We start from the raw sequence: 26,207 nt of genomic DNA on the forward strand, positions 1-26,207 counted from the left end.
ATGCAAGAACAAACCATGAGGCTTATAATTTTAATTTAACTCTAAAATTCCTTTCATTTTCTTTGGCACTCTCAATAAAATACAATTTATTCACAATGGCTGATATAAATCCCACTCCAAGTCAGATTTCTAGATTGGAAAAATCGGGTTTTTGGATGAAATGAATTTAAGCAGATTCCTGAGAGCTCCTAAAAGAGATTGATGATGTTTAGATAATCTAACAGGTGCCAAGGGAAAATGAGGCTGTTTAATTTCTTTACGGAATCTGCAATTCAGATAACAGCCATCAATGAATTGCAAGATGAAATGGCTCATGGAAGCAAATTTTCCATAGAATTCTGGGAAAGGAAATTTGGGAATGATCTGCCATCCCAATGATGCAGAAGTTGGTCAAGCTCTTCCAAACTTCTTTAAAAGGCTTTTTTTCTTCACCCAAAATGGAGAAAAGGGAATGTGAATATAATCATTAATTAAAGAATAAATCAGTGAATAAATGGATTTATAAATCTGTGAACAAGTATATAATGTATATGTAAATGTAAGAATATAATTTTAAATTAGAAAATAAATCAATGAATAAATATATCTCTCTATAGATATATCTCTCTATATATCTATATATCTCTATATATCTATCTAAATAAATAAATGAATAGGTATGGAGCCTTTAAGTCTAAATGCAGCAATTTTAAATATGAGCAGACCTGAAAATCTTAGTTGAAAGGAACTTGTTGCAGATGTTGATTTGAATTAATTTTTCAGCCAATTACTGGAATCTCTTCAGTGTATAACAGGCAAGAGGAAATATCAAAAAGTATCTCTGATGTTGCCCTACAATGGCAGAAAGCCAAGTCTTCAGGAAACATTTCCAATTAAGAAGCTCATGAAAAAACATTTTAGGATTTAAGCAAAAACACTGGAATCCTCTAATTTGATTTTTGATTAATTTCTTGAAAAAGCACCTTTTTCCTCAATATATATTTTTTTTTTATGGAATTCAGCTCTGAATCTTCACTTCTGTGTCCAACACCTGGGTTTTGAGCCCGTATTTTGACACAAAAGTCCTGCACTGTGTTAGGAAACCCAGGATGCACTTCCTGTGTTCGTCATGCCAAGCACTGAGCAACTGGAATGTAAATTTTAAGGAATTTAGAGATTTTAGAGGAGCTATAATTTAGTTAGAAATAAGCCTTACTAGGGTTAATTAAAATAAATGAGTAGGCCTTGATGAAGTTAAGAGTTAGTAGTTAACTAATAATTGATTGCTTGTCAGCACAATGTTTAGTTAGCTGGGTTTATAATGAAGAATACACAAACTGACAAATAGCTTTTAGGAACATCAGACAATTGTGGGCCTCCTCTGTTCTGAAACCAATTGAAGACAAGGAATGGTAGTTCTACCAAGAGATCATTTGTCATATTGGCATTGAAAAGGCAGAAAGGTCACAACGAGGAAGACTTCATTTACTTCCTCATTTTGGGACCCCTCCCCAAGAAAGGGACACTGACCCATTTCAAGGGACAAACTAGGCATGCTTAACAGCTTTTGGAGTGATTAGCATACAAAGTGGGGAATGGGATGTACCGAAATTATGAATATGTATTTGTATTTTGGGTATTCAATACTTGTATGGATAAAAAGACTCTGTAATCACCTGGAAGCTGTGGTGTGGATTTGGGAGCCATCCTGCACACTGCCCGGTGTTGAATAAACTCACACTTTCTAACTTTTAACTGTTAGAGAGTTTTTGTCCGTCACAGTTGGATATCAGTACTAGATCAATATCCATATTTTTTAATAAATCACAACCCTTGTGGTGAGAAGGGGATTGAACCCAGAAATTAATTTACATACTAGAAATCTAGATAACACATACAAAATATTCTAGAAACAGGCAATAATAAATAGAAATTAATCTCGAAAAGACAAATAATCGTCAACGTGGCTCCAGTACGAAATGCAGCACTTCTACTACGATGTTACAAACCCTGGGAGAGGAGGAGGAGGAGGGTACTCACTGCCGGTAGCTGACCATGACGATGAGGATGGCTGGCATGCAGCAGAGGATGATGATGACAGCCAGGGCCAGCAGTGCCCCCTCCGTGTAGCCCACGGCCTGCGCCTGCTTCTTCACGTTGGCCACCACGTCCGGCGTGCGGATCTCCAGGATTCGCCCACCCTGGCCCAGGTACGGCTGGAACTCCTTGTTGATATCCAGCAGTTTGCCATCCAGGAACCTTCAATGGCACAAAAACAGCCCAGTATTAGGGCCAAGTTTGTGAGGAGAGTTTTAATTATGGCAGGTTAATAGCTCGATAAAGAGCATACATCGTCTTTGTGGGCTTTGGTGTTGGAATCTGTGGTATTGATGATTCCGAGATTGCAGAAAGTCTCTTTCTGTTTTCTTGCTAAAAAAGAAGTTATAATTTGATTGTGTTGGTTTTTAAGGTTGTTTAGTTTTGCTTATTTATAACATGTTTTGCTGCTTTCCTGTAGGTCTGTGTTGTAGAGCAGCGTGTGGGGCTCTGCCCTTTAGTGGGATGTTATAAACATTGTATATTAGAAACTACATGTGCTATATTTATAATACTGTGCTAATATCTATTATTTATGTTGAACAGTGTATTTTTAGCCTAAACTAATAGAAAAATGCCAGCACTACAGTGAAACAAGAAGGACACGAAGAAGGAGAAAAAGGTCAAGACATACCTAATTTTTTCTATTTTGTCTCTTTTGGACCCCTAATTTAGAGTCCTAAAATTTTACTTTTGCACCTGTGCTACACTTAATCATTACTTATATTAAACACTCAGAGCTTGCAATTCATCCTGTAAGATTGAAAACTCTTTTCCATGGACAGAGATCACAGACAGTGTCTCTGGGGGCTCTGTCCAGGGGGGTTCCTGACCCCTGCCAGGGTTTTAGGTCTTCTAGGGCAGCCAGAGGGAAGCCCTGGATTCCCACACTTTGGAATAGTGGCAATTACCTGTAATCCCAGTGCCAGGGACAGTTCCAATGTACGTAACACCAGGACACAGTTTAAACATCGAAAAGGAGGGTTGAGCTGAGCTTATCCTGATTTCCAGGGGCACAAAGTTCTCGCTGTCATCACAAAGGCCTTGCTTTGTGCTCTTCCTTCTCTGCTTTGATCCCAGGGATCAACCAACCCTTCCTGAGCACATCCCTAAGGATCACTCTGCCCAAAAGATCACCAAGGCGGTGGTGAAGTCATCATTCCTGGAAGTGTTCCAAAAACCTGTGGATGTGGCACTTGGGGACATGGGCAGTGGTGGCCTTGGCAGTGGTGGAGATGTTGGATTAGATGACCTCAGATGTCTTTTCCCTTAATGATTCCATGGTTCGTGTTACCCTAAAATCAGGCAATTTTTAGAGGATTTTCTCAGCTCCTTAGGGAAATTCTTTGGCTGGCTGGACAAAAAATATATTATCCAAGTCTTCAACTTCTGAAAGAAAATAAAAATCTTTGGGTCACTCCAGAAGTGAAGACTGAGTGTCTCACAAGCTGCCCAGCTCCAAAGACCAAATTAGGAGATGTGTTAGGATGGAGGATCCTAAAAGGTGGGAGTTATAGCAGAATTCCAGATCCTTACACATACAGCGGTTCTCCTGGAGAAAAATGAAGGGGAAAAAACCTCCAGAAAATGTGAAATAAAAAACAAGAAGAAACTTCTGTAAGAAGTTTGTGTATAAACTCTGAATATCTAAAGAAAGCCTGAGATAGCTTTGATTTCCTTACTCTGATCATGAGACACAAATTCCACTCTTCAAAGACTTTTCTTCAAGGGCGGTAATTTCTTACAATTGACTCCCCTCAGATTAATTTCCTGATAAATCCTTGTAGCATTTCTTGTCCCTGTTTTTTTTTTTCATTTTGGAATTTTTGGGAGAATCCGCTTTGCTCTGGGTGTGTGCTGGATCGTGTCACAGGCAGAACAGCTCGTCCTGAAGGATGAATCTGGGCTGATTTCATGATACTGAGGGCAAAGAGGCTGTTCACCCCCAACCTCACAAAGGTGTCTGGAAGAATAATTCCCATTCCTGACGTCTTCCACAAACCATTTCCTTGGTACTTGAGAAAAAAGTCCCTTTTCCAACCTAAATGATGGGATAAAGTGGATATAAACATTCTCTTGCTGGTCACTAGATGTCACTGGTGCATGTCCCACGTCCTTTGAGCTGGCAAAAGCCTTCCCAGCAGGACACATTAAATCCCTGGATGATTTTAACCATCTCCCCGTTGAAATTCCGCTGGCATTTTCCTGACAGAGCCTTTTTAACAGGTTCGTAACTCAGCCATGAGCATTTACGCCATGATGGAGCCTGACACGTTGTGCAGGAGCTTCACACAGTTTCTTTTAACAGGGGACATTTTCCACTTAATTTATGCAGGAGGAATTTGCTGCATTCAACTGGTTTTTATGCTCCAATAAATCAAAGCCTCTTCCCTTTAAAAGATAGGAAAGGAGGCTGAACGTTTCAGTCTGGGAAATTATCTGAGTGGCTTCAGAGTCTTTTAGGGTTTGTGGAAGAGGGAGGACATAGTGAAATACAAGTGCTATTCAGACCCATTTTTGGGGTGTAATCAAACAGATTTGGAGCAAAAATCAGAGGAGGAGCAGCTGAGAAAGCTGGGAAGGGGCTCAGCCTGGAGCAAAGGAGGCTCAGGGGGGACCTTGTGGCTCTGCACAGCTCCTGCCAGGAGGGGACAGCCAGGGGTGGTCGGGCTCTGCTGCCAGGGAACAGGGACAGGACAAGGGGAAACGGCCTCAAGCTGGGCCAGGGGAGGCTCAGCTGGGACAGCAGCAGGAATTTCTCCATGGAAAGGCTGCTCAGGCCTTGGCAGGGCTGCCCAGGGAGCTTTGGGGTGCCCATCCCTGGAGATCTTCCATAAATGTGTGGATGTGAGGACATAGCTTACTGGAGGGCTTGGAAATGCTGGGTTAAGTGCTGGACCTGATGAGCTCAGGCTCGGTTTTATGAGATCCCCGATTAATAAAAACTTCAGGTAATCAATCATAACAATCTGAAGGAAAAATACAGATCTCTCCTTGTGTATCAGTTTTACAAAGTACAGGACAAGGAAAATTCTGCATATCTTGAGAGACACATGGGTTTTACCCCCTGGCACTAGCTGCTACATCCATGACTTCTAAATCATGCCTTGCTTTTCCAGGCAAATATTCCCCTGGAGTTATTGTGGGATTAATATTGTGGATTATGGGAGCCTCATGCTTTTTTTCAGTGGGGTTTGCTTCTCATGGTGACAGCTATGACTGTTCAGCTGCAGCTTGGTGAGCTGCTGTGTCCACCCCCTTCTCCCAGCTCCAGCTGCTTTGGGTTTGGATCCCTGACTCCTGTATCCCTGCAGTTCTCCACCTGCTGTTCCACTTCATCCTCAATTCCCCTCGTGTCCGACCTTCAGAAATAATTGTTTTCAAACAGTGACAGGTTCACCAGAAACTCTGTTAAATCAGAGCCTCCACTCTGCTTTAGAAGCAGGAGCACAGCAGGTGTTCCCAAAAAAGCCCATTCTGGAAAAGCCACAGGTATCTTCCAATACACAATCATTTGGTGAGCTGTATAAAAATCCCAGCTGGCAGAAGTCACTAATTCTGTGCTGTTGGTCCTGGATACATCATGGAATTGTTGAATACTTGGAAAATCACCTGTGGGAATTTATCCTCCTTATTGGTAATTAAATATTTAGGTAAAACATTTAATTTTTAATTAAATAGGATTTTTTAAAAAATTTTAATTTTTAGTAAAACAGGATGATCTGATTCTTTTGGACTTATTCACATCTCTCCCATCATATCCAGTTAATGAAAGGATCCTTTCTCCCCCTGATCCCTTTTCTGTCAGATCCAGAGCAAACTCTTGGCTGGCAGAAGGGTGGTTGGGACTCATGGCTTCTCAGTGAGGGGACAACCACTGCTGCAGTGTCCTCTGACCACGGCAGGAAGAACCTGAACCATCCCTCTGAAATCCAACTCCCAGGAGAGACCTTTCTCTTTTTAGGAGGTTAAAATCTTTGTGGATTTGGGTACATCCCTGGCCCAAATCTCCTGAGGTTCTGCCACTTTCCAGTGAAAACCTGGGAACTCAGCTGCAAAACTCTCTCTCCTTACTGCAGTGAGCTGATAGCCACTCACCTCTACGCTAAAGTCAAGGTAGCATTCACTGGGATTTTGCTGATTTAAATACTTAAAAGCTTTTGAAGAGAAGGAAAAAAAGCCCCTAAAAAGCTAAGTTTGCAGGCAGAGGGAGCATTTTAATGAAGTTGTTTTGCAGATGAATCCCCCTTCCCTTGCTGTTGGAATATCTGATTTTTAACCCATCTTAACTCTATTCTGCTCTGGATACTTCACTAGACACCTGAACATCCCTAAAAAGATATTCCAATATTTTGAAAGGGTGCCAAAATGAAGAGGGACATTTTTTTTCTGACCATGAAGAAAGTCTACAAAGGGAAATGTTTATTTTTCCTGGAATTCAAAGAGCCAAGCGCCTCCCTATTCAGATAACAACTGATTTTCATATCCTGATAGCAGTGGATTTACTGAGAGTTTTCCAAAGGGAGGAGGAAAAGGGTCAGAATCTTGAATAAAACTGGGAAAAATCACAATGACTCCATTCTGGGAATGACCAATACTGAAAAAATGACCACAAACACCCACGGAGTATCACTGAGGCCTGAAAAGACTGAATGACCATGGGGATACTTAAAAACAAATGCCAGGAGAAGCAAGGAGGCTCTATTGATACCCCCCTGAAAGCTAATAATTATTGCTATTCATTATATTTCATATACATTTTAATATAAAATATTAATTTTATATATTCCTACTTCAGAAAAATTATGCTGGAACACTAGAGTGGGTTCAGAGAAGACTTCAAGTGATTAAAAGAATTAAAACATAGCCCAGAGAAGAACTTCTCAAGAATAAAAATACAGAGGATAATGTGAACATGAGCCTAGACCTTGGTGGAACCCAGAAATTAAGAGCAAATGGATGCTTTAATTTAGCACCCAAAGTTATAATAAAACTGAGTCTGGAAAAATTAAAAAAACAAAAAAAAAACAAAACAAAACAAAACAAAACAAAACAAAACAAGTTTTTTCTTTCTTTAGAAGAAGAACCTCATTTGCATTTTGAAGAGTGGAGGTCGGGCTGCACTGAGGGTCATGTCCCAGTCTGTGTTTTACATGAGGTGCAAACCACTTCTGCTCCTTCCCCTCCAAAGGGAAAAAAAAAGGGGAAAGGAAAAGGGAAAAAGGAAAAGGGAAAAGGGAAAAGGGAAAAGAAAAGGGAAAGGGAAAGGGAAAGGGAAAGGGAAAGGAAAAGGAAAAGGAAAAGGAAAAGGAAAAGGAAAAGGAAAAGGAAAAGGAAAAGGAAAAGGAAAAGGAAAAGGAAAAGGAAAAGGAAAAGGAAAAGGAAAAGGAAAAGGGAAAGGGAAAGGAAAAGGAAAAGGAAAAGGAAAAGGGGAGGGAAAAGGGGAGGGAAAAGGGGAGGGAAAAGGGGAGGGAAAGGAAAAAAAGGAAAAGGAAAAGAAAAGGAAAAGGAAAAATAAAAGGAAAACAGACTCAAGCTCCAAACAGAAACTGTGGGAAGCCTGAAGGTCAACACTGCAGCACCAAAGCCTGAAGATCACACAGGACCTTGTGTACATAGGAAAGAAATTCCTTGAAGGGATTTCAGTTGAAAGCTCCTCCACAGGGTGGACAAAACCCATCACAAGCTGTCACGGTGAAAATGTCTAAATCATATGGATTGGGACAATTTAGCCCAAAGCACAGGACTGAACTAGGAAGTGGCAAATTCCCAAGGTATCCAGAGGGGATATCCATGCAGCAGGTGTTTCAATGGATTTTTCTGCTCCTGTTATGCTGAAGCGGTTTCTAGCAGACTATCAGATTTCCAAACAATCCACGGAAACAGAGAGAGACCAACAAAACAAACACTCACTTAAAAAGTTCGTTCCTCATGATGGCTCTGTTGGTTTGTGGGTCGATGGCGTAGACCATGAGGTCGGACTTGGTGTAATCCTCCTCAGAATATCCATCCCCAAACCTCCGTGCTCCAATGGATTCCACCACCACCGTCGCCCCCGGAATCTGGGCTTGGACGTAGCGTTCCAAAATCCTAAAGGGAAGACGGAGCTGGAAAGCTGCATTGATTGATTTGTGCTGCTCACCACTGACCCCAGCCCAAATGAGGCAGTGACAGGAAAAACTCATAGGATGAGAAAGAGTTTGACCTTCAGAGCACTTTTAAATAGGAATTGCTACTCCACATAACCTCTGAAATGCTGAACTCCTGAAAAAAGCTTAGCAGTGCTTGGAGAGGTCTTCAAAAATTGTGTCCTTAAGTCCAGCTCTTTGTATTTATGACCCCAGTTGAGTTTTAAATGGCTCACAGGAATCACCACCTATATTTCACACAAAATCCCCCTGTCAGCCTTTTATTAAGTTATATGATTCCAGCACTTCCATTCCAGCCTTCCACAGGGTGCATTCCATAAATTTTCATCCAGAGAAACAACCACTTGAATGATTTTTGGTGGGATATTTCATCCAGGCCTCTGATATCACACAAAATTTTTGGGGCTGCAACGCCTGCTGCTCCAAAAGGCCCCAGGTTTTACAGGCAGGAGGAAATTGGAATATTGGGCTGACACTTTTACCACAGGAAATAAAATCAAATAAACTGCAGCAGGATTCCACAAGCAGGGGAAAGAAAGGCTGATAGAATTTAGAGGTAACAACAATAACAACAAGAACCAGACTTGCTAATAGTTTATGAGGTTTCCAATGTGGGACCAAGAAAGGTCCACTCAAAGCCCACAGAGAATTTTATAAACAAAGGCATAAATGCAAATATCATCAACTCTGCGTAAAAAAAAGGAGGGAGAAATAAACCAGAGCATCTGGAAGCGGAAAAGTTCCATCTAAACTTATAAGAAAATATAGAATTTCCTGGGGTAATTGATATGATCAGAAAATCAAAAAGCAAAAGCTGAGTTGGGAGGCAAAAGCAGGGGAACTCCAGGGGATGTGTTGCCTGATCCATCACGGATGCACCAGGGTCTGTACGAAGACACATCTCCCACAAAAAAGGACATCAGTGACTTTAAGGTGTCACTTGTTCAACACAGAACCTTCTGTAGTTGCTGAGGTTACATTTTTGTTGTTGTATTTTTTTTCCTGACACAAGATTTCCACCAGCTCCTGATTTTTCAAGACTCCTGATTCATATTTATCCAAAGAACATCTCTTCTCTTTGTGCATAAATTTAATGTGCCCTTAAAACCCATTGTAAGCTTTTAAGCTTTTCTATAAAATCTTGAAAAATTCAAGTATGTCAGAGCCAGGTCATACCTGAGGAGTAAACATATGGAATTACTGCAGAGAAAATAGGGATAAAGATTGGCTGACACAGTGCTTGTGGAGTGGTGTCCTCTGAACAAGCTCTCCTGTTGTTTGCAGATATGGAAAACTCTGCTTATCTCTGCTTCTGGCATACTCTGCACTGGCAGCCAAGGTGAGAACCTGTCACAGACACCTCAGCAACAATAATTCCCCCAGGAAAAACCTGACAGGACCAATCTGGGATATGGAGATTACGATAAAACCCCACCAAACATGATGGAAGTGTAAATGGCTAAAAAGAAACGACAGCCATTCTCAGGAAGGTGTTTGGCACAAGGTGTTAGGCAGAAAAAATGTGTGGGTCTCAGATTCAGTCAAAGGAAGAAACGGAGAGTTTCTAGCCAGGCAAAAGCCTGGGAAAGAGCTGGGAAAGAATATAATTGATTCTTTATCTCTCTTGTTTTTCACATTGTTTATAGTTAATTTCTATCACTGTGCGTCAAGCACTCTGCACCAATGCTGTGGGTTGTTTTCACTTCAGAACCAATGGATTTGGTCCTTGCAGAGCTCTGTATAAAAGACCAGTGTATTTTGAATAAATAGGAGTTTTACTCTCACAGCCTTCTGAGTCAGAGTCTCTTCAATCCCGTTCTGCCTCGACAGTGACACAAATGTGTATAGGACTTGCCTCTATAACTAGCATTTAATAATTTTTGTTGCAGGAGGAGATGCTTTTCATGGAATCACAGAATTTCAGAATCCACCCTGTGCCTGATGGCCACCGTGTCCGCAGCCCAGAGCACTGAGTGCCACCTCCAGCCCTTCCTGGGACACCTCCAGGGATGGGCACTCCAAAGCTCCCTGGGCAGCCCTGCCAAGGCCTGAGCAGCCTTTCCATGGAGAAATTCCTGCTGCTGTCCCAGCTGAGCCTCCCCTGGCCCAGCTTGAGGCTTTTCCCCTTGTCCTGTCCCTGTTTCCTTGTACAGAACTCTTATTACACCCAAGACAGAAATGCTCCATCAGGTTGGAAAGTTATAATGTGGGATCACTTATGGCAGAATCAGTAACAACATTCACTTTCCTCAGTAATTCCTGGCATCCTCCTGGAATTCATTGCCTTTGAGAATATCTTTGCCTAAAACATAGTTAAAACTGAAGAACAAACAGAATGTTTGGGAAAGGGATCGAGGGACAGGACACAGGGAATAGCTTCCCAGTGCCAGAGGGCAGGGATGGATGGGATTTTGGGAAGAAATTGTTCCCAGGGCAGGCCCTGGCACAGGGTGCCCAGAGCACCTGTAGCTGCCCCTGGATCCCTGGCAGTGCCCAAGGCCCAGTTGGACAGGGTTTGGAGCAGCCTGGGACAGTGGAAGGTGTCCCTGCCCATGGCATGGGTGGCTCTGGATGGGTTTTGAGGTCCCTTCCAACCCAAGCCAGTCTGGAATTCTGTGATATCACTTCCTGAGAAATGGGTACTTTGCAGCCATTGGCTACACTGACATTGCAGGCAACCCCACAAAGTCCAGCAAAACGGCAACAGTGTTCAATTTGAAACACACAAATTGCATGTTTAGTTAAAACAGAATAAAATCACACTGAAGACTGAAAAGCTGTGGTTAAAGAACTCACTTAGAAATAGGGCAGGTCCCTATAGAGCTGTTTGAAAAATCCTGCAGCTGAACTTGTGATACTGAAAACACTGTAGTGTTTTAGAACTCCTCTGGAAATGGCCACTTGCCTGCAGTGGTACTCACAAAAGACAATTTAGTTTAGATTCCTTCTTTTAAGTAATAACAGCGACTGCAGCTCTGCTGTATTGATCAGCAGAATTCAAATTAAAATTAGTCTGTCACTTGTTAACCCCACACAGCTCAAGTGGTATGTAAGTGGTGGAAGCAGGAGCAGAACAGGTAAAGACCCTTTCCAACTGCTCCAAGTCCACAGGAGCTGCTCAGTAGTGAGGAAAATGCCTCCCAAAGCATCTCTATTAGCACAGCTCTCCCAGTTCCCAGCAATGACACTGGACAAGATGAGTTGCTCTGTCATCGAGAGATCCTGAGTCCCAAAGTTCCCTGAAAATCCTTTGGTGATTTTTTTTCATCTTTAGATGCAAACTAAATGGAAAGGCAAAATAAAAGAGGGGCGTTGGTCTGCTGAGCTGTGCCTTGGCTAGGGAATTCTGCCTCATGGAGTCCCAGAATAGTCTGGGTTGGAAGGGACCTTAAAACCATCCAGTGCCACCCCTGCCATGGGCAGGGACACCTTCCACTGTCCCAGGCTGCTCCAAGCCCCAAAGTCCAACCTGGCCTTGGGCACTGCCAGGGATCCAGGGGCAGCCCCAGCTGCTCTGGGCACCCTGTGCCAGGGCCTGCCCACCCTGCCAGGGAAGGATTTATTCCCATCCATCCCTGCCCTCTGGCCATGGGAAGCCATTCCCTGTGTCCTGGCACTTCCCACTTTTGTGAAAATCCCATCTCCAGCCATCTTGCACATCCCCTGTAGGTCCCAGAAAGGAGCTTTCAGAACATTTCTAAACTGGTACTTCCTGGAACATCCCTGCAAGCAGCAGATCAAACCCCAAAATCTGGGATAAAGCACCACATTCCCAGCCTGCTCTCAGTGCCATGTCCATGTGTTTAAATCCACACCTGAGGTTGCTGTCTCCCCTTCCAGGCAAACGAGACCTTGGAGAACACAGGATTAAATTTAGGAGTTCACCCTGGCATCACAGCAAGAAGTTCTTTAGGAATTGAACAACCTATTTTGCTTTTGGAGCACATCAAATATTTTAAGAAATGGGGAGAAAAAAGCCTCCAAGCATTCTTTCTTTCAGGACTCAGATTACCAAAGACTTGGAGTGAGCAGTGTTGGAGATTCAATATTCTGCATAATTTTGGCCAAAATTCTAGTTCCCAAAAATAACCTGGTGCAATAATAATGATAAATTTGTATTCTAGGTGTTTGAAAAAACAAATTTGGCAAACACCCAGAGCTGAGAGCATCCAGCCTCCACCATCAGCATCAATACACACTTTTCAAGTGCTTTAATTAACTCCTCAATGCTGCTCCACTTCAGGCAAATTCAGACTGTGTGGAGTCTTTGTGGGATTAATAAGTGACAATGAAACCACTGGTTTTCAACTGGACTTTCCTGAAGAGACCAGGACCAATTCCAGCCCCTCTGGTGAAGTCAGTGATAGATTTGGGAGAATACCCTGGAGCCCCAGCTCCCAGATTCCTTATTAAAATATAAATAGAACTCAGGGAAGGGTCTACATATCCTGTGTTGCCTAGGGTTTATTCCAAGCCCAAAAACATCACTTTTTTATAAAACAGCCTTTCACAAAGGTTATTTTTCTATCATACATGTGTCCAGCAGGAAGAAGCAACACAGAGACAATTCCCTCTGCATAGAATAACATATATACTATTTCATAATAAAATTATCAATAGTATTTAGAAAACAATCCAGAGCCAATTCCTTAATACCCACTTATCCGAATCCTATAAAAGCAGAGAATTAAGGTTGGAAAAATTCTTTAAGATTCGAGTCCCACTGTCACCCCAGCACCACTACAAGCAGATTGGTTTGCACACCAGAAAGGAAATTTGCTTTATTACACACTGCTGCAGTTGCTTTCCTTCTCTTTGTGCTCATCCTGTAAAATCCTGCCCTCCAAAAACCCTACACACACTCCAACTTTTTATTTCAGCCTCATTTGTCCTGGTCGCAGAAGGAACATTGCACTCATCCAAAGAATAATACCCAGAGCCATCTCCCCTCTGACCCCGAGGACAATCTCCAGATCTCAGCACAAAAGGGCTTTTCCTGCAATTGTCAGCAATTCCTGGGGAAAGCAGGAGTTTACAGCTTTATCCACTGCATTAAGAGAGCTTTGGAGAGATCCATTAGCACAAGAACCCTGGGAGTAACAGAGAGCAGGATCTCACTGAACTGGGGCTTCCCAGCTGCCAGGAGCAGCAGCAAGTGGAAAAACTGGAGTTGTAGAAGCTTGGGTCTCTATTACCCGACTTAATAAAGGTGGCCTGCAGTTATTAATCATCCTGATTGCTCAGGAGGGAGGGTGGAACAGGCTCTGTGAACACTGCACCAAGCCCTGGGACGCTTTGCCAGAAAAGCCAGATTAGCTGGACATGAAACAAGAGTCCCCCTAATCTTTTTATTTAATCAGATTTTATCTAATTCAATCAATTCTGTTATTATCTAATCTATTCCTTTTTTAAGTTTGCAATTTAATTTGGAATGAAACATTACAGTGTGAAGAACTGACAGAGAAAAAGGGGAGGGGAGGTGGAGTGGAGGGACAGGAGCAAAGTGACTCCAAAATGTTCCTGTCAGAGAGGTAAAGTGTGACATACAGAGCAGCTACAACTGGATCTGTGACTCAGGAATGTTTCATGAAGGGCAGGAAACCAAATGTCACCTGTGGAAAGGGCTCAAGGGCAAGGTCACTGCCACCACCCCAACAGACAAACAGTCCAGTCACCTGTAATTAGATTTTATTCAGTAATTATCTGGCAAAAATCTTAAAGTGAGCACGGAAATGTGACTTCTCCTGTGGGAAAAGTAACAAAACTGAGTGATTTATACCCTGCAGCTGAGATGTGCTCAATTTTTACCAGTTCAGGGACTGAGGAGAAGAAAAAACACAACTGCAGGGAAATAATCCACGTCTGAAACACTTCCCTGAACTGCGTGTTCCAGCTCCCAGATATAAAATTTATTGTCTCATATACTATGATTAGACATAAAATCTTATGTGATGCACAATATACATGTGCTGTATATTATGATATATAATTTACAGCAGTATTTACTGCTGTAGTATTTTATAACATCTCTTTTAAGTGCAGCACAGTTTCTGTGCATTAAGTAGAGTTCCTTTGAAGAATGACGGCAGTCAGCTTTAGATATGCAAACCATTAAGTCAGAAGGTTCAATGTTCATATTCCAAAAAACTCCCTCAGCAATAACTCTAAGAATCAGCACTGGATTCTACATTTGGATTGTCAGGGAAAAGCCTGCCTGGCCACTTCTGCATTGTGTTAGAGGGTTCAGCATGGATCTTCTTTAGAGGGGAACTGCCCCATTCTTTTCAGAGCATAAAACTGACTGAGAAAAGCATGGCTGAAATGAGGGGAGAAACCCTGGGGAGCTGCACAAGGAAGATCTGGGGATCCTGACATCCCAGGGGCAGCAGAGGAGCTCTGGCAGCGGGTCAGGGAGGGATCCTGGCCCGGGGGCAGCCCTGGAGGCACCTCTGGGTGCTGTGTCCAGCTCTGGAGCCTCAGCACAGCAGGGCCAGGAGCTGCTGGAGCTGAGCAAGGGCCTGGAGCATCGGGGTGCCCAGGACAGGCTGAGGGAGCTGGGGCTGCTCAGGCTGGAGAGGAGCCCCAGCAATTCCCCCTGCACAGGAGGCACAACTTCTTCCCTGGGCAGTGCCAGCCCTGAGCACATTGTGCACAGAGCCTGGGGGCTCTCCTCCCTGGGGCTGGGGCAGAGCTGTGTGCACACAATGCTGTGCCCTGGGCTCTGGGATGGCCCTGCTGGAGCAGGGAGGTGCCACCAGCTGCCCACTCGGCTCCCGCAGCCACTCTGTGACTCTATATTTGATCCAAAGTCTCATTTTAACCCACTCCACTATTCCACTTCAGAGGAACTGTTGTGATTTCTCATCTATACAGGAGTGTACAGAAGAATTTACTTCCCAAGACTGTTCTCTTCCCTGCTGGATGGAAGAACCTCAGATCTCTCTTAGCAGTCTGGCTTATCTGACTTTAGGCAGAGCTTTAAGTGGCCACCATGTGAAAACCAAGGAATTAAACACCTTTGGATGTTTTATTTCAGGAGTGGGATTCGATCATGCCTCTGGGTTGCTTCCAACAAAGGATATGCTAAGATTCCATGAAATGCTGTTCCTTGCCCAGCAAACAAGCATTCCCCTCAACTTCCATATTTCAAGAACACTCCGTCATCTGCCTCCACCAAGTTTTCTGAATTTTCCACCAAGCCTCAGCCTATTTTCTCTGCCCTTCCTGCAGCAGACAGAAATGGCTCCGTCTGCACAGCCATAATTAGAATGGGCAAGAGAAATGGTAAATGGGACATTGATGTGCAGCCCAGAGAATATGATGAAGTTAAAGCAATTGGAGGAAAACACTGAATGACTGCAGAATATGCTGTTGGAACTGTCAGGGAAGACAAGTCCATTGTATTCCTCAAAAAACTCCTAAGCCAAACAAATATTGATGCTTTAAATCTTCTCTTCTCTGCTTTGCTCCCTTTATATGGACCATTAACTCCCACCCATCTCTGGCTGTGCTGAGTGTGGGAAAACTGAATTATATAATTCTTAACACCTCATAACTCCTTGTGAAAATGACAGAACCTGGTATAACTTCTTCTCCAAAGTTGTTTAAACCACTATTTATTTTACTGTGAAAAATCACTATAATTCTACAAATGACTCCTTTCCCCCCCCCCCCCCCACCCTAACATTCCCCATTACCTACTCTTGGCTAAATGTTCTATTTTCAGGGATTAATATTTGCCAGAATGAGAGGAGAAAGAGCTGAGTAATCTGTGTAGTGACTAAATTAATTCAGACCACAACAAGGTTTATGTTGATCTTAAGGATCATCTTGTTCCAACTCCCCTGCCACAGGCAGGGATACATCCCACTAGAGAGGGCTGATGATAGTCTTTTTCTCTGTTAATTTATTATACATTCAATTTTATAAATTACTGCATAATTTGAAGTGGCAAAACTACTTTTGTATGAGCTTCCAAATAATTTGTTTTCCCTTTGTCTGTGGTTGCACACAAAAATACCCCCACAAAAATTTTAATTTTGTTTTTATGGGCTGCACTAATTATTAAACCTGTATAAAAACAGGGAGAGGTGATCTTTGAAATTTAGGAGGAAAACATGAGAAATTTGAAGAGAGCGGTGAAATAAATAGATTTCTCTGTGAAATAGACCTTTGTACACAGCTACAAATTTATTTTTTAGATATTTGTTCTCTGCATATATTTTCGGGAACAAATGGGCTAATTTTAAAATAAGTTGATGTAATTCTTCTGGCAAAGGCTATCCTTAAAAACTTCTTAGAAGAGAAATTCTCCAACTACATTATCTGCCCATGGTGTTTGTGAAGGTAAAGACTTCCCAAGATGATCTGGAGAACTCATTATTGATAATATTGTGAGGGTTTTAAAACTTTGTACTCATTCCAAAGCTTTGCTCTCATTCCAAAGCTTTGTTCAATATGAAATTCAGAATCACAGAAAGGTTAGAAGTGACCTCCAAGACCATCAAGTCCAACCATCAACCTCCATCACCCTCCTTACCACTAACCCATGTCCTCATGTGCCAATTCCACATGGTTTTGAACACTTCCAGGCATGGGGACTCAATACTTGCCTGGACATCCCCTTCCAATGCTGAAGCCACCCTGTCCATGCAGAAATTCTCCCTAAAATCCCATCTAAACCTCCTGTGGTGCAGCCTGAAGCTGTTTCTTCTCCTTCTGTCCCTTGTTACCTGAGAAAAGAGCTTTACCCCACCTCAGTAGAGCTTTCTTTTGGGAAGTTATTCCTATTTCTAGGCAATCCCTCCTTGCAGGAAGTTATTCCTGGTTCTAGGCAATACCTCGTTTTAGGAAATTATTCTTATTTACAGGCAATCCCTCCCTTCAGGAGGTTATTTCTGGTTCTAGGCAATCCCTCATTTTAGGAAGTTAGTCCTAAAAGTTTTCCTGGTTCCAGGAAGTGCAGTCCCTGTGAGTTCAGCCTGAACAACTTTATTGGTGGTTCTGACATTCAAATCTCTCAGAGCCAACACACACCTGGCCCAAAAGAGAGGGAGAAAAGGGGAATGCATCCCAAATCTCTAGGAGCAAATCCATCAGGAATTTTTACTAGCCCAATGAAGATGTGAGGCACTCAGAGACTTTTCCAATGACTGGTTGGACCACCAACCCCAAGGTATTGCAAATTCTATGGACAACACAAGCAGGATGGACCAGACCTGTGGGAAGTGCCACTCGTCACAGATTGAAATGACAAAAAAAAGGACAAAGATTGGTTATAGACTAGTTCCTACAGCATTTTCTTGCCCATATGAACTAATTCCATGACAGCAAGTAGAGAAAATTGTCTCTGTGTTACAAAAAGAAGCCAGAAATGCAAACCTGACCCATGGAAGCTGATGTGGTGCCCAGGGACTCTTATTGACCAGATAAAAAACCTCCCTCACTCCCTGATCCATCCAATCCCAAAGCCAGGGAACTGTCTGATATTTGGAGAGAAAATAAATTGATTACCCAATGAGTTGGTCTTTGTTTTGCTCCACAAGGGTGGGAGGAACGTTGGAGACAATCACTTGCATGTCCAACTGATTGACCACGGAGACCTGGAAAGAAAAGAGGGAAATTCAATTGGCACTGCCAGGCACAGCCCCCTCCCTTCCAACAGCAATGGAAAAATTCCTTTCCTGCCTCCACACCATGCCCCAATATCCACATTTCTCCTTTTAATTCCAAATAGCAGAGCTGGGAAATCTTGCAGCCAAAGCCCATAAACATCAAAGATTTAAGTGGAATTGTAATTTCAGATCTGCATTAGAATTATGGATTTTTAAGGTGGGGACAGCAAAAGCTGCCCTTAGTTTAGATTTGACTCAGAGAATCTCAGATCTCCCACGGGCTGTATTCAAAATTACTTCTGAGCATTTGGGTGGTTTGGATGCCAGGAAAATCCTCCCTTGGAGCCATGCATGTACACCAAGGGAAATGGAAATACAGGATTAAATCCACAAAATCAATGCTACTTTGTTAGGAAATCAGGAAGGAAAATGTTCATTTACATTGAAGCGATCAGTGAGAGGTTTTATTTTAATCTCCAATTGTTTTAGCTTCTCCCTCTACCATAAAACTGCACATTTTACAACTGAGCTTGTTCCTTAAAAAAAAAAAATAAATTAAAAACAAAGCAGGAAAAAAATGCTTCTAATCCACTCAATACTTGTGTGCTTTGTTGGAATCAAATTAAATGTAAGTTTTTCACCAAGATACAGAGTAACCTTAGGGAAAATATCTGGCAATTATTTTTTTTAACTATGAACCCCACACCACTCCAATACTGTGGAGGATTCTGGAGGAAAATTTGGAAAACTAGGCCAATGTTAAAGCTGATAAATTTAAAAATCAAGGGTTAGTCAATTCTAAAAGAAATAAACAAGCCCTGATTTTCCAACGAGGAGCCCTGGAAGCACAGCAGCAGAAAAACCTAAATGTGCTTCCACATCAAACACTGATTCACCAGCTTTGAAGCTTAATTCAACTTTAAATATTTAAATGTTCTTGAAATGTCATCAGATGCCCTGATCAGCACGTACAGGCTTCTGTGCAAGAAACACAGAATTATAATAAGCTCCAAATAAAAATCATGCAACGGAACTGGAAAGCAATGATTAATTTAATAGAATTAATTACATTAGCCAATTCAAGCAACCACTGTGCACCCAGGAACTGAAAAGAGCGTAAAAGCAACACCAAAAACAAAGGCAGTAATTCTTTTCTTATGGAAGAAATCACAATTATCATCACTTGTTCATGTACAAAACCAGGGATAAACACACATTTATGACAAGTTACAGGAAACCAAGGGTGTTGGACAAAAATCAAGCAACATTTGAGGTTTCCATGGTAACATGAACTTGCTTGTTATTATCCCCATTTGTAAAGGCAGGCAAAGCAGAAAATTGTTGGTAACCTCTAGCCCACGAGTGATATCCCTTTGATCCCAAGCTTCGCTCATTAGGCACTTCCCAAGTTTTAAATCCAGCAAGGCAGAGCCTAAAAAGACTCTTGATTGTGATATGGCACCAATGGATTCCTGGGAGCAGCTGGGACCCAAATGAGGAGGGACCTTGAAACCTCCTCAAACCCCAACAAACATTTGATAAAGTTGATATCTATGACATCATGAACGTGATACCCATGATCTCAAATAATGATAGTGAATATCCACTACTGACCCTTCCTCAGCACCTTTAGGTGCTTCCTTGCAGCAAACTAATTTTAAAATGTAATTTTTGTATCTCTTTCACCTCACAGATGCTGAGAAGGAAAACTCCACCAACATGGAAGCAAACTGTCAAGCCACAGGTGTCATCCTGGTGTCCTTCCCATGGATTGTCCCCACCAGCATGAAGACCTTTGATCAGGGGATTTGGCAGATCCTGCTGCTGCCAGAGCTGTGCCAGGCTCTGGGGAAGCACCGTGGTCTCAGCTCTGGAGGACACCTTGCTCTGCTCAGCTTCTTCCCAGCATTGTCCCTCAGGTGGTGACCCACCTCTTCTCCCCAGACCTCCTCTCAGTGCAGTCCTATCTTCTTCCCCTATATCTTATTCTTTTGCATGGGAGTAATGAAATTAATTTTTCTGTTCTCTGTGCACTTTATGAGCTATTTTTGAAAGAAATAACATCTGAGAGCCTGAGCCCTTGATCCCACAGCAGGAAAATCCTGTTAAAATCATGGGAAAGGATCTTAGTGGATGGATCACACTTGGTGCATAAAATCAGAGAATCCCAGAATGGCCTGGGGAGAAGGAACCTTAAAGCCCATCCTGTTCCACTCCTGCCATGGCCAGGGACACCTTCCACTGTCCCAGGCTGCTCCAAGCCCCAAAGTCCAACCTGGCCTTGGACCAGGGATCCTGGGGCAGCCACAGCTGCTCTGGGCACCCTGTGCCAGGGCCTGCCCACCCTGCCAGGGAACAATTCCTTCCCAATATCCCATCCATCCCTGCCCTCTGGCACTGGGAAGCCATTCCCTGTGTCCTGGCACTCCATCCCTTGAAAATTGTCTCTTTGTATTTCTTGTCAGCTCCCTCAAGCACTGCAAGGCCACTACTGGGTCACCCCAAAGCTTCTCCTCTCCAGGTGAACAATCCCAGCTCTCCCAGCAGAGCTGCTCCATCCCTCTGCTCATCCTGGTGCCTCCTCTGGACTCATTCCAGCAGGTCCATGTGCCAGTGTTCTAGGTGGGATGGGATCAGTCTGGAATTGTATCTCCATCTCCTTCAAGTTTCCAGGCCTTGCTCAAAACAACTGGGTGCACTGCTCATCACTCAGCCAGACATCAGAAAGAAACCTCTATAAATTAATGAGACATCCTTCACTTTCTAACGTTAATGTCGATTCCTTCTGGCTATATTTTAATATCCCATTAGTACCTAAATTACCTGAGAATGCCCCATCATTTTGGGAGGTCAAGCATGAGGGTGTCATCTTTTATGTTTATTTGGTGAACTCCTGCAGAACTCACCACACCAAGGATTCTGGCTTTCATCTATATCCTTTGACAGTGTTCCCGTGAAGTGGATAATGTACTCCATCCCTTTCACATTATGCTAATATTGAGCCAATGTATCAAGTTTATAGGCTTTCAGGAAATTTAGCTTGGATGGTTTCAGTGCCTGGACCAAGTCAATGTTCTCTGAACAGCATAAAACCACAAGCCTGACACCTAAAGATGGTGCCAGATCTGAAATGCTGCTTTCTCAGGGACTGAAAAGTTCATTCGCAGGCCAAAATTATTCCTTAACTTAAGCAACTAAGGACATGGACATGACCAGCAGGGACACAGAATCATAGAATGGTTTGGGTTGAGAGGGGACCTTAAATCCCACCCCTTCCATGGCAGGGACACCTCCCACCATCCCAGGCTGCTCCAAGCCCTGTCCAGCCTGGCCTTAGACACTGCCAGGGATCCAGGGGCAGCCCCAGCTACTCTGGGCACCCTGTGCCAGGGCCTGCCCACCCTGCCAGGGAACAATTCCTTCCCAATATCTCATCCATCCCTGCCCTCTGGCACTGGGAGCCACTCCCCAATGTCCAAGCACTACAGGTCTTTATCCAAAGTCTCTCTCAATGCATCTTGTAGCTTTTTCGGGTCCTGGAATTCCTCAGTGTGGTCACCCCAGAGCTTCTCCTCTCCAGGTGAACAATCCCAGCTGTGCAGCCTTTCCTCCCAGCAGAGCTGCTCCATCCCTCTGATCATCCTCTCTCCAACACATCACAAAATCTTTTGGTTTAAGAAACTAAAAGCTTTATTCCAGTGCCTTCAAAAATCTAAGCACAAGCACTTTATGGCTTTTCTCTAGGTCTTCCTGGAATTAAACTTTCTGCAGTGTTTCAATTTCCTCAGGAATTATTCCATAATAATAATCCCTGGCTGATACTTACAAGCACGTCTGCTTTGCTGCTCAGTCCTTTGCCGTAATCGTCAGTGGCAATGACCTGGAACTTGAAATAGGACCTCCTCATGTTTTTGAAGAGCATGGCAGTTTTGATCAGCCCTGTGTAAGCCTCAATCACAAAGCCTTCTTTGCCATCCTTGATGGGGGGAATGATGAGCCTGTATTGCATGGCACTGTAATTCCCAGTGTCCTTATCATCAGCCTAATGGGGAAAACGAAACAAGCAGAGGCAAACAGGGTAAATATGCATGGAAGGAGTCATTAACCTTGTCCTTTAAATAAAGTTACATCTTGGCCCAGCAAATTTCTGCTACTCTGACATTTAAAACATTAGATCCCACAGCACAGATATGGCTGCTACTTTAAATGCTTCATTTAACTTTGCTGCACTCAGTTTTGCTTTTCCAGCAATTTCTTCCTCCTCTCTTGGCATTAAACTGCTCCAGAAGAAAGAAAGAAAAATTAAAAAGTAGAAAAACATAAGTTGACTTTCAAGTCTGCAACAGTATTTAAGAACTGTTTAATTCTGAGAAACCTCCATTGCCACAATCTCATTGAAAAGGAATTATCAAAGAAAAAACCATCTTGGCAACTTGTGCACAGACTTGCACAAGAATGTCTTTCATAATAGAGATATTCTGGTGGAGCACAGGTATTTTTGGTGCAATTTTTTATTAAAATAAGGAAGGATTGAGTGGCATTCCTGCAGTGGTTTCCAGGAACCTGCCGGGCACCCCAGTTCAAGACACAGAGCTGCCCTGGCACCATTGCTGAACTGGATCAGGATGCAGAGCTGGCATCAACCAGGCAGCCCCAGGAATTGTTATTCCACTTTCCCTGCTCCTGCCAACCCTGTGTAGCCCCATCCTGGCCACTCCAGCCCCATTCCTTATGCTCCTGTTCAATCTGTATCCAGAGGGAAGCGTTTCCAAGGACCCCGACAGAGCTTTCCTATGGCTCCTTCCGGGGATCAGTGAGGTGGGAGCTAATTAATGCCTCAGCACTCATTAGTCTTGGTCACGGCCTCAGCATCTGGGATACTTCAGGGTTTATCAGCAGGTTTTTATGGAAATATTGGCACTGCTCCTGAGGCCTGTCACTTAAGCTAATGCTGGAATAAAAACCAGCCTTAACTTTGAAAAGGTGCACATAAAATCCATGGAAAATCCATACTGTGCCACGACTTAAGAATGAAAAATAATAAGGGTTTGTGTCAGCATGAGGAGTTCAGACAATCATGGAATATCCTGAGCTGGAAGGGATTCACAGGGGTCACTGATCCAACCCCTGGCCCTACACAGACACCCCAACAATCCCACCCTGGGCACCCCTGGAGCACTGTCCCAACCCTCCTTTAGCTCTGGCAGCCTCGGGGTCGTGCCCATTCCCTGGGCAGCCTGGGCAGTGCCAGCACCCTCTGGGGAAGAACCTTCCCTGAAATCCACCCTAAACCTCCCCTGACCAAGCTCCAGCTGCTCCCTGGGGTCCTGTCCCTGCTCACAGAGAAGAGAGCTGTTTATGAGACACCACAGCTACTAAAAGAGAATTATCACTGCAAGGTCATTAAGCCTTCAACAGAAGGCCATTAATCATCATTAATTACTTCCTCACCAGCACTGAACAAGTTCTAGATGGTGAAAATCATCCCTTCTGGTTTTTTTTTTTTTAATTTTATGATAATTTTTCAGGGAGTACCAGCACCAGATAAGTGATCCAGGTACTCAAAGCTGTGTATGCTCCATGCTGCTCCAACTCCTATCAGCCCAGATTCCCAGACAGAACCATCCAGCACTTAATGGATTATATCCAGGCTGGTTTAGCTGGAAAGAGCAAGTTTCACTCAGAACAGCCCGAAAGATTAGCTCCTGGAATGACACTCATTATGGACACACAACTGGTTACATTCCCACCCTCTCTCAATATTTTGCTTTCTTCTAAATTCACAAAGCTTCATTTGGCTCAACTACCAGAAGCATAAATATAAGATATGTTGTTTTTGTTCTCCAGCTCTGTAGTTCTTTTTAAGGCTTTTAAAAATGAGAATGCTGCCTCTTGGGTGAGCTCAAACTCCTTTACTAGTGATTTTAGGAAAGATGGGAAGGTTAAAAAGCTTTCTGAAATTTACTGTTCAGTCAAAAAAGTAAAGATATCAGTAGGCTTTTCCAGAGCATTCCAGCTTTCCAACTGGCACGGGGAAATACAACCCCACGACATCCCAGAGCCAGCAGATGGGAACTTGACAGGTGGAGAGTCGGGAAAATTGTTGGCTTTCCACATAAATCAATTGCTGAAGGAAGAAATGAATGTGAAAACACACTATGTCATAGAAGTATGGAATTTTTAAAGTTGGAAAACAACTCCAAGACCACCCCAGGCAACCTTACCCATTAAAACACATTGTGCAGTGCCACATCCACTCATTCCTTGAACACTTCCCGGGCTGGTGGCTCCACCATTCCCTGGGCAGCCCCTTCCAATGCTCTGCCACTCCTTCCTGAAGAAACGTTTCCTAATATCTAACCTGAACTCAAGGAAGTGGCTGGAGAGACACACCAGGTGATGTTTGGATGGTGAGAAACAAAGACAAAAATTTAAGCAGCACCTCAGTTGTGCCTGGAGTGCCAGGACACAGGGAATGGCTTTCCATGGCCAGAGGGCAGGGATGGATGGGATTTTGGGAATTATGAATTGTTCCCTGGCAGGGTGGGCAGGCCCTGGCACAGGGTGCCCAGAGCAGCTGTGGCTGCCCCTGGATCCCTGGCAGTGCCCAAGGCCAGGTTGGACAGGGCTTGGAGCAGCCTGGGACAGTGGAAGGTGTCCCTGCCCATGGCAGGGGTGGGATTGGATGGGATTTAATGTCCCTTCCAATCCAAACCCTTCTGGAATTCCAAGGTAAGTTCAGCTCATACAACACAGCTCAAGATAAAGCCATGACCAATCCAGAAAAGTCCTGCTTGGACAAACCCTCTGGTTTATCCACACTCAGCTTTACATGTTGGTAATGCAGCTGGGTGGGGAAGAAAAACAGAATTCCTGCACTCCCACATGGCACATGAGGGACCTGGCAGCAGTCACAGGAGCAGTGTCTGATCCAGCTCCTTAGGGACATCCATGAGTGAGCCAGGTTTCCCACAGAGTGCCCAGTGAAGTCTAAAGCTCCCTAGAGGTGCCCTGGAGAGGAGCATGATGCCCTTCCAATAAAAAGCCAATTTCTTTGTTAAAATGGATTTATGAGGTTGGTTCATCTGGGTCAGAAGCCCATCACATTTTTAATATTGGCAAATTCTCTCTCAATAAAAGCTACAACTTTTAATAGTCACTGTTTTCAATGACACCAGAAATCAATTTCACCTTCAGCATTTCATGCCTGGAGACGTGTGTGACTAAAAACAAACAAAATTTGGATCCAAATTAAAGTATTGATGCTGCAGGCACAGGCATTAAATGAAGTCAGGCCTTCTGCACAAAGCTCAAGGCACTGGAGCTCAGCACTAATGAGATGTTTAAGTCTTGCAGCTGAGTTTAAGGCATTAAACTGCAGTGAAAGAGGCCTTTTGACATTTGAAGCTCACAGCTTGTAAAGTCCTGCAGAGTTCAGGTGCCTCAAGCTGGTGGACAGGCTCTGAGTTAATTGTCACCAATTCGGAGAGCTGAGTGCAGCCCCAGAGCCATCAGCAGCCTCAGCATCATCACAACTCAGACTCTTTCCACATCTAGAAAGATGAGCAAACAGGTGCCAAACAGGCCAGAAAAATGATCAGATTCCACCTTCAAATATTTAACTTTGTTGTTTACATTCCCCTCTTTCTCTGCTTTTGGACTCAACCTAAGGACACTGGGCTTGGCAGGACCAGCAGAGAGAGCTTGTGAGCTGCTCCCAGGAATATCCCAAACTTCTCTAATCCTAGGAAGGATGTTTGCTATTCCTGTAATTTGTCCTGAAGGTAAATATTTTTGACACTTCATTAGGAAGAGATCTATGACATCTCAAGAGTTGCATTATGACTGTCAAAGAAGAGAAAGAGCTGCACTTAATCTTAATATTCCAACAGCATATCTGCCTTTTGTTCTGCACAAGAAATACAGATGTCTCCTAAATCCTGCTGTGATTGAGGGCTGATAAATATGGATGATCTCAGGAATTACCAGGACAAATTCCAGCCTCCTGTGATTGAGTGTAGGTGTCCCCACACAAAGGGAGTTGGGTCAGGATTGCTGCTGCTGCCTCCAGCCCTTTCCCATCCCCTCCCACAGAGGGGGATGAGGCACAACTCCTGGGGTGCTCCCTGATCCCAGCACAAAAGCACTGAGGGTATTTTTACTCAGAGGGAGATGAGGCCCTGTGCCTGCTGGAGCTGGCCCTGGATCCCTGGGTTGGACTTTAGGACTCGGAGCAGCCTGGGACAGTGGAAGGTGTGCCTGCCCATGGCAGGGGTGGCACTGGGTGGGATTTGAGGTCCCTTCCAACCCTAACCATTCCGTTCTCTCAGTGATCAACCCTTTCTTTTTCTCTCCTTTGCAAGAAGGC

The 26,207-nt window shown here is 43.6% G+C and overlaps 1 protein-coding gene across 1 annotated transcript in view; it reads right to left on the reverse strand.

The window, feature by feature from the left end:
* PCDH15 (protocadherin related 15) overlaps positions 1-26,207 on the reverse strand; it is a 633,545-nt gene that overhangs the window by 20,555 nt on the left and 586,783 nt on the right. Inside the window, exons 30-33 of the mRNA XM_077784512.1 lie at positions 21,666-21,881; positions 17,739-17,827; positions 7,990-8,166; positions 2,020-2,238 (exon numbers count right to left, since the gene is read on the reverse strand). Of these exons, the coding sequence (XP_077640638.1) occupies positions 2,020-2,238; positions 7,990-8,166; positions 17,739-17,827; positions 21,666-21,881 (701 nt within the window). The remainder of the gene's footprint in view (positions 1-2,019; positions 2,239-7,989; positions 8,167-17,738; positions 17,828-21,665; positions 21,882-26,207) is intronic.

Source organism: Lonchura striata, chromosome 7 (genome assembly GCF_046129695.1).
Source record: "Lonchura striata isolate bLonStr1 chromosome 7, bLonStr1.mat, whole genome shotgun sequence".
NCBI classification, from domain to species: Eukaryota; Metazoa; Chordata; class Aves; order Passeriformes; family Estrildidae; genus Lonchura; species Lonchura striata.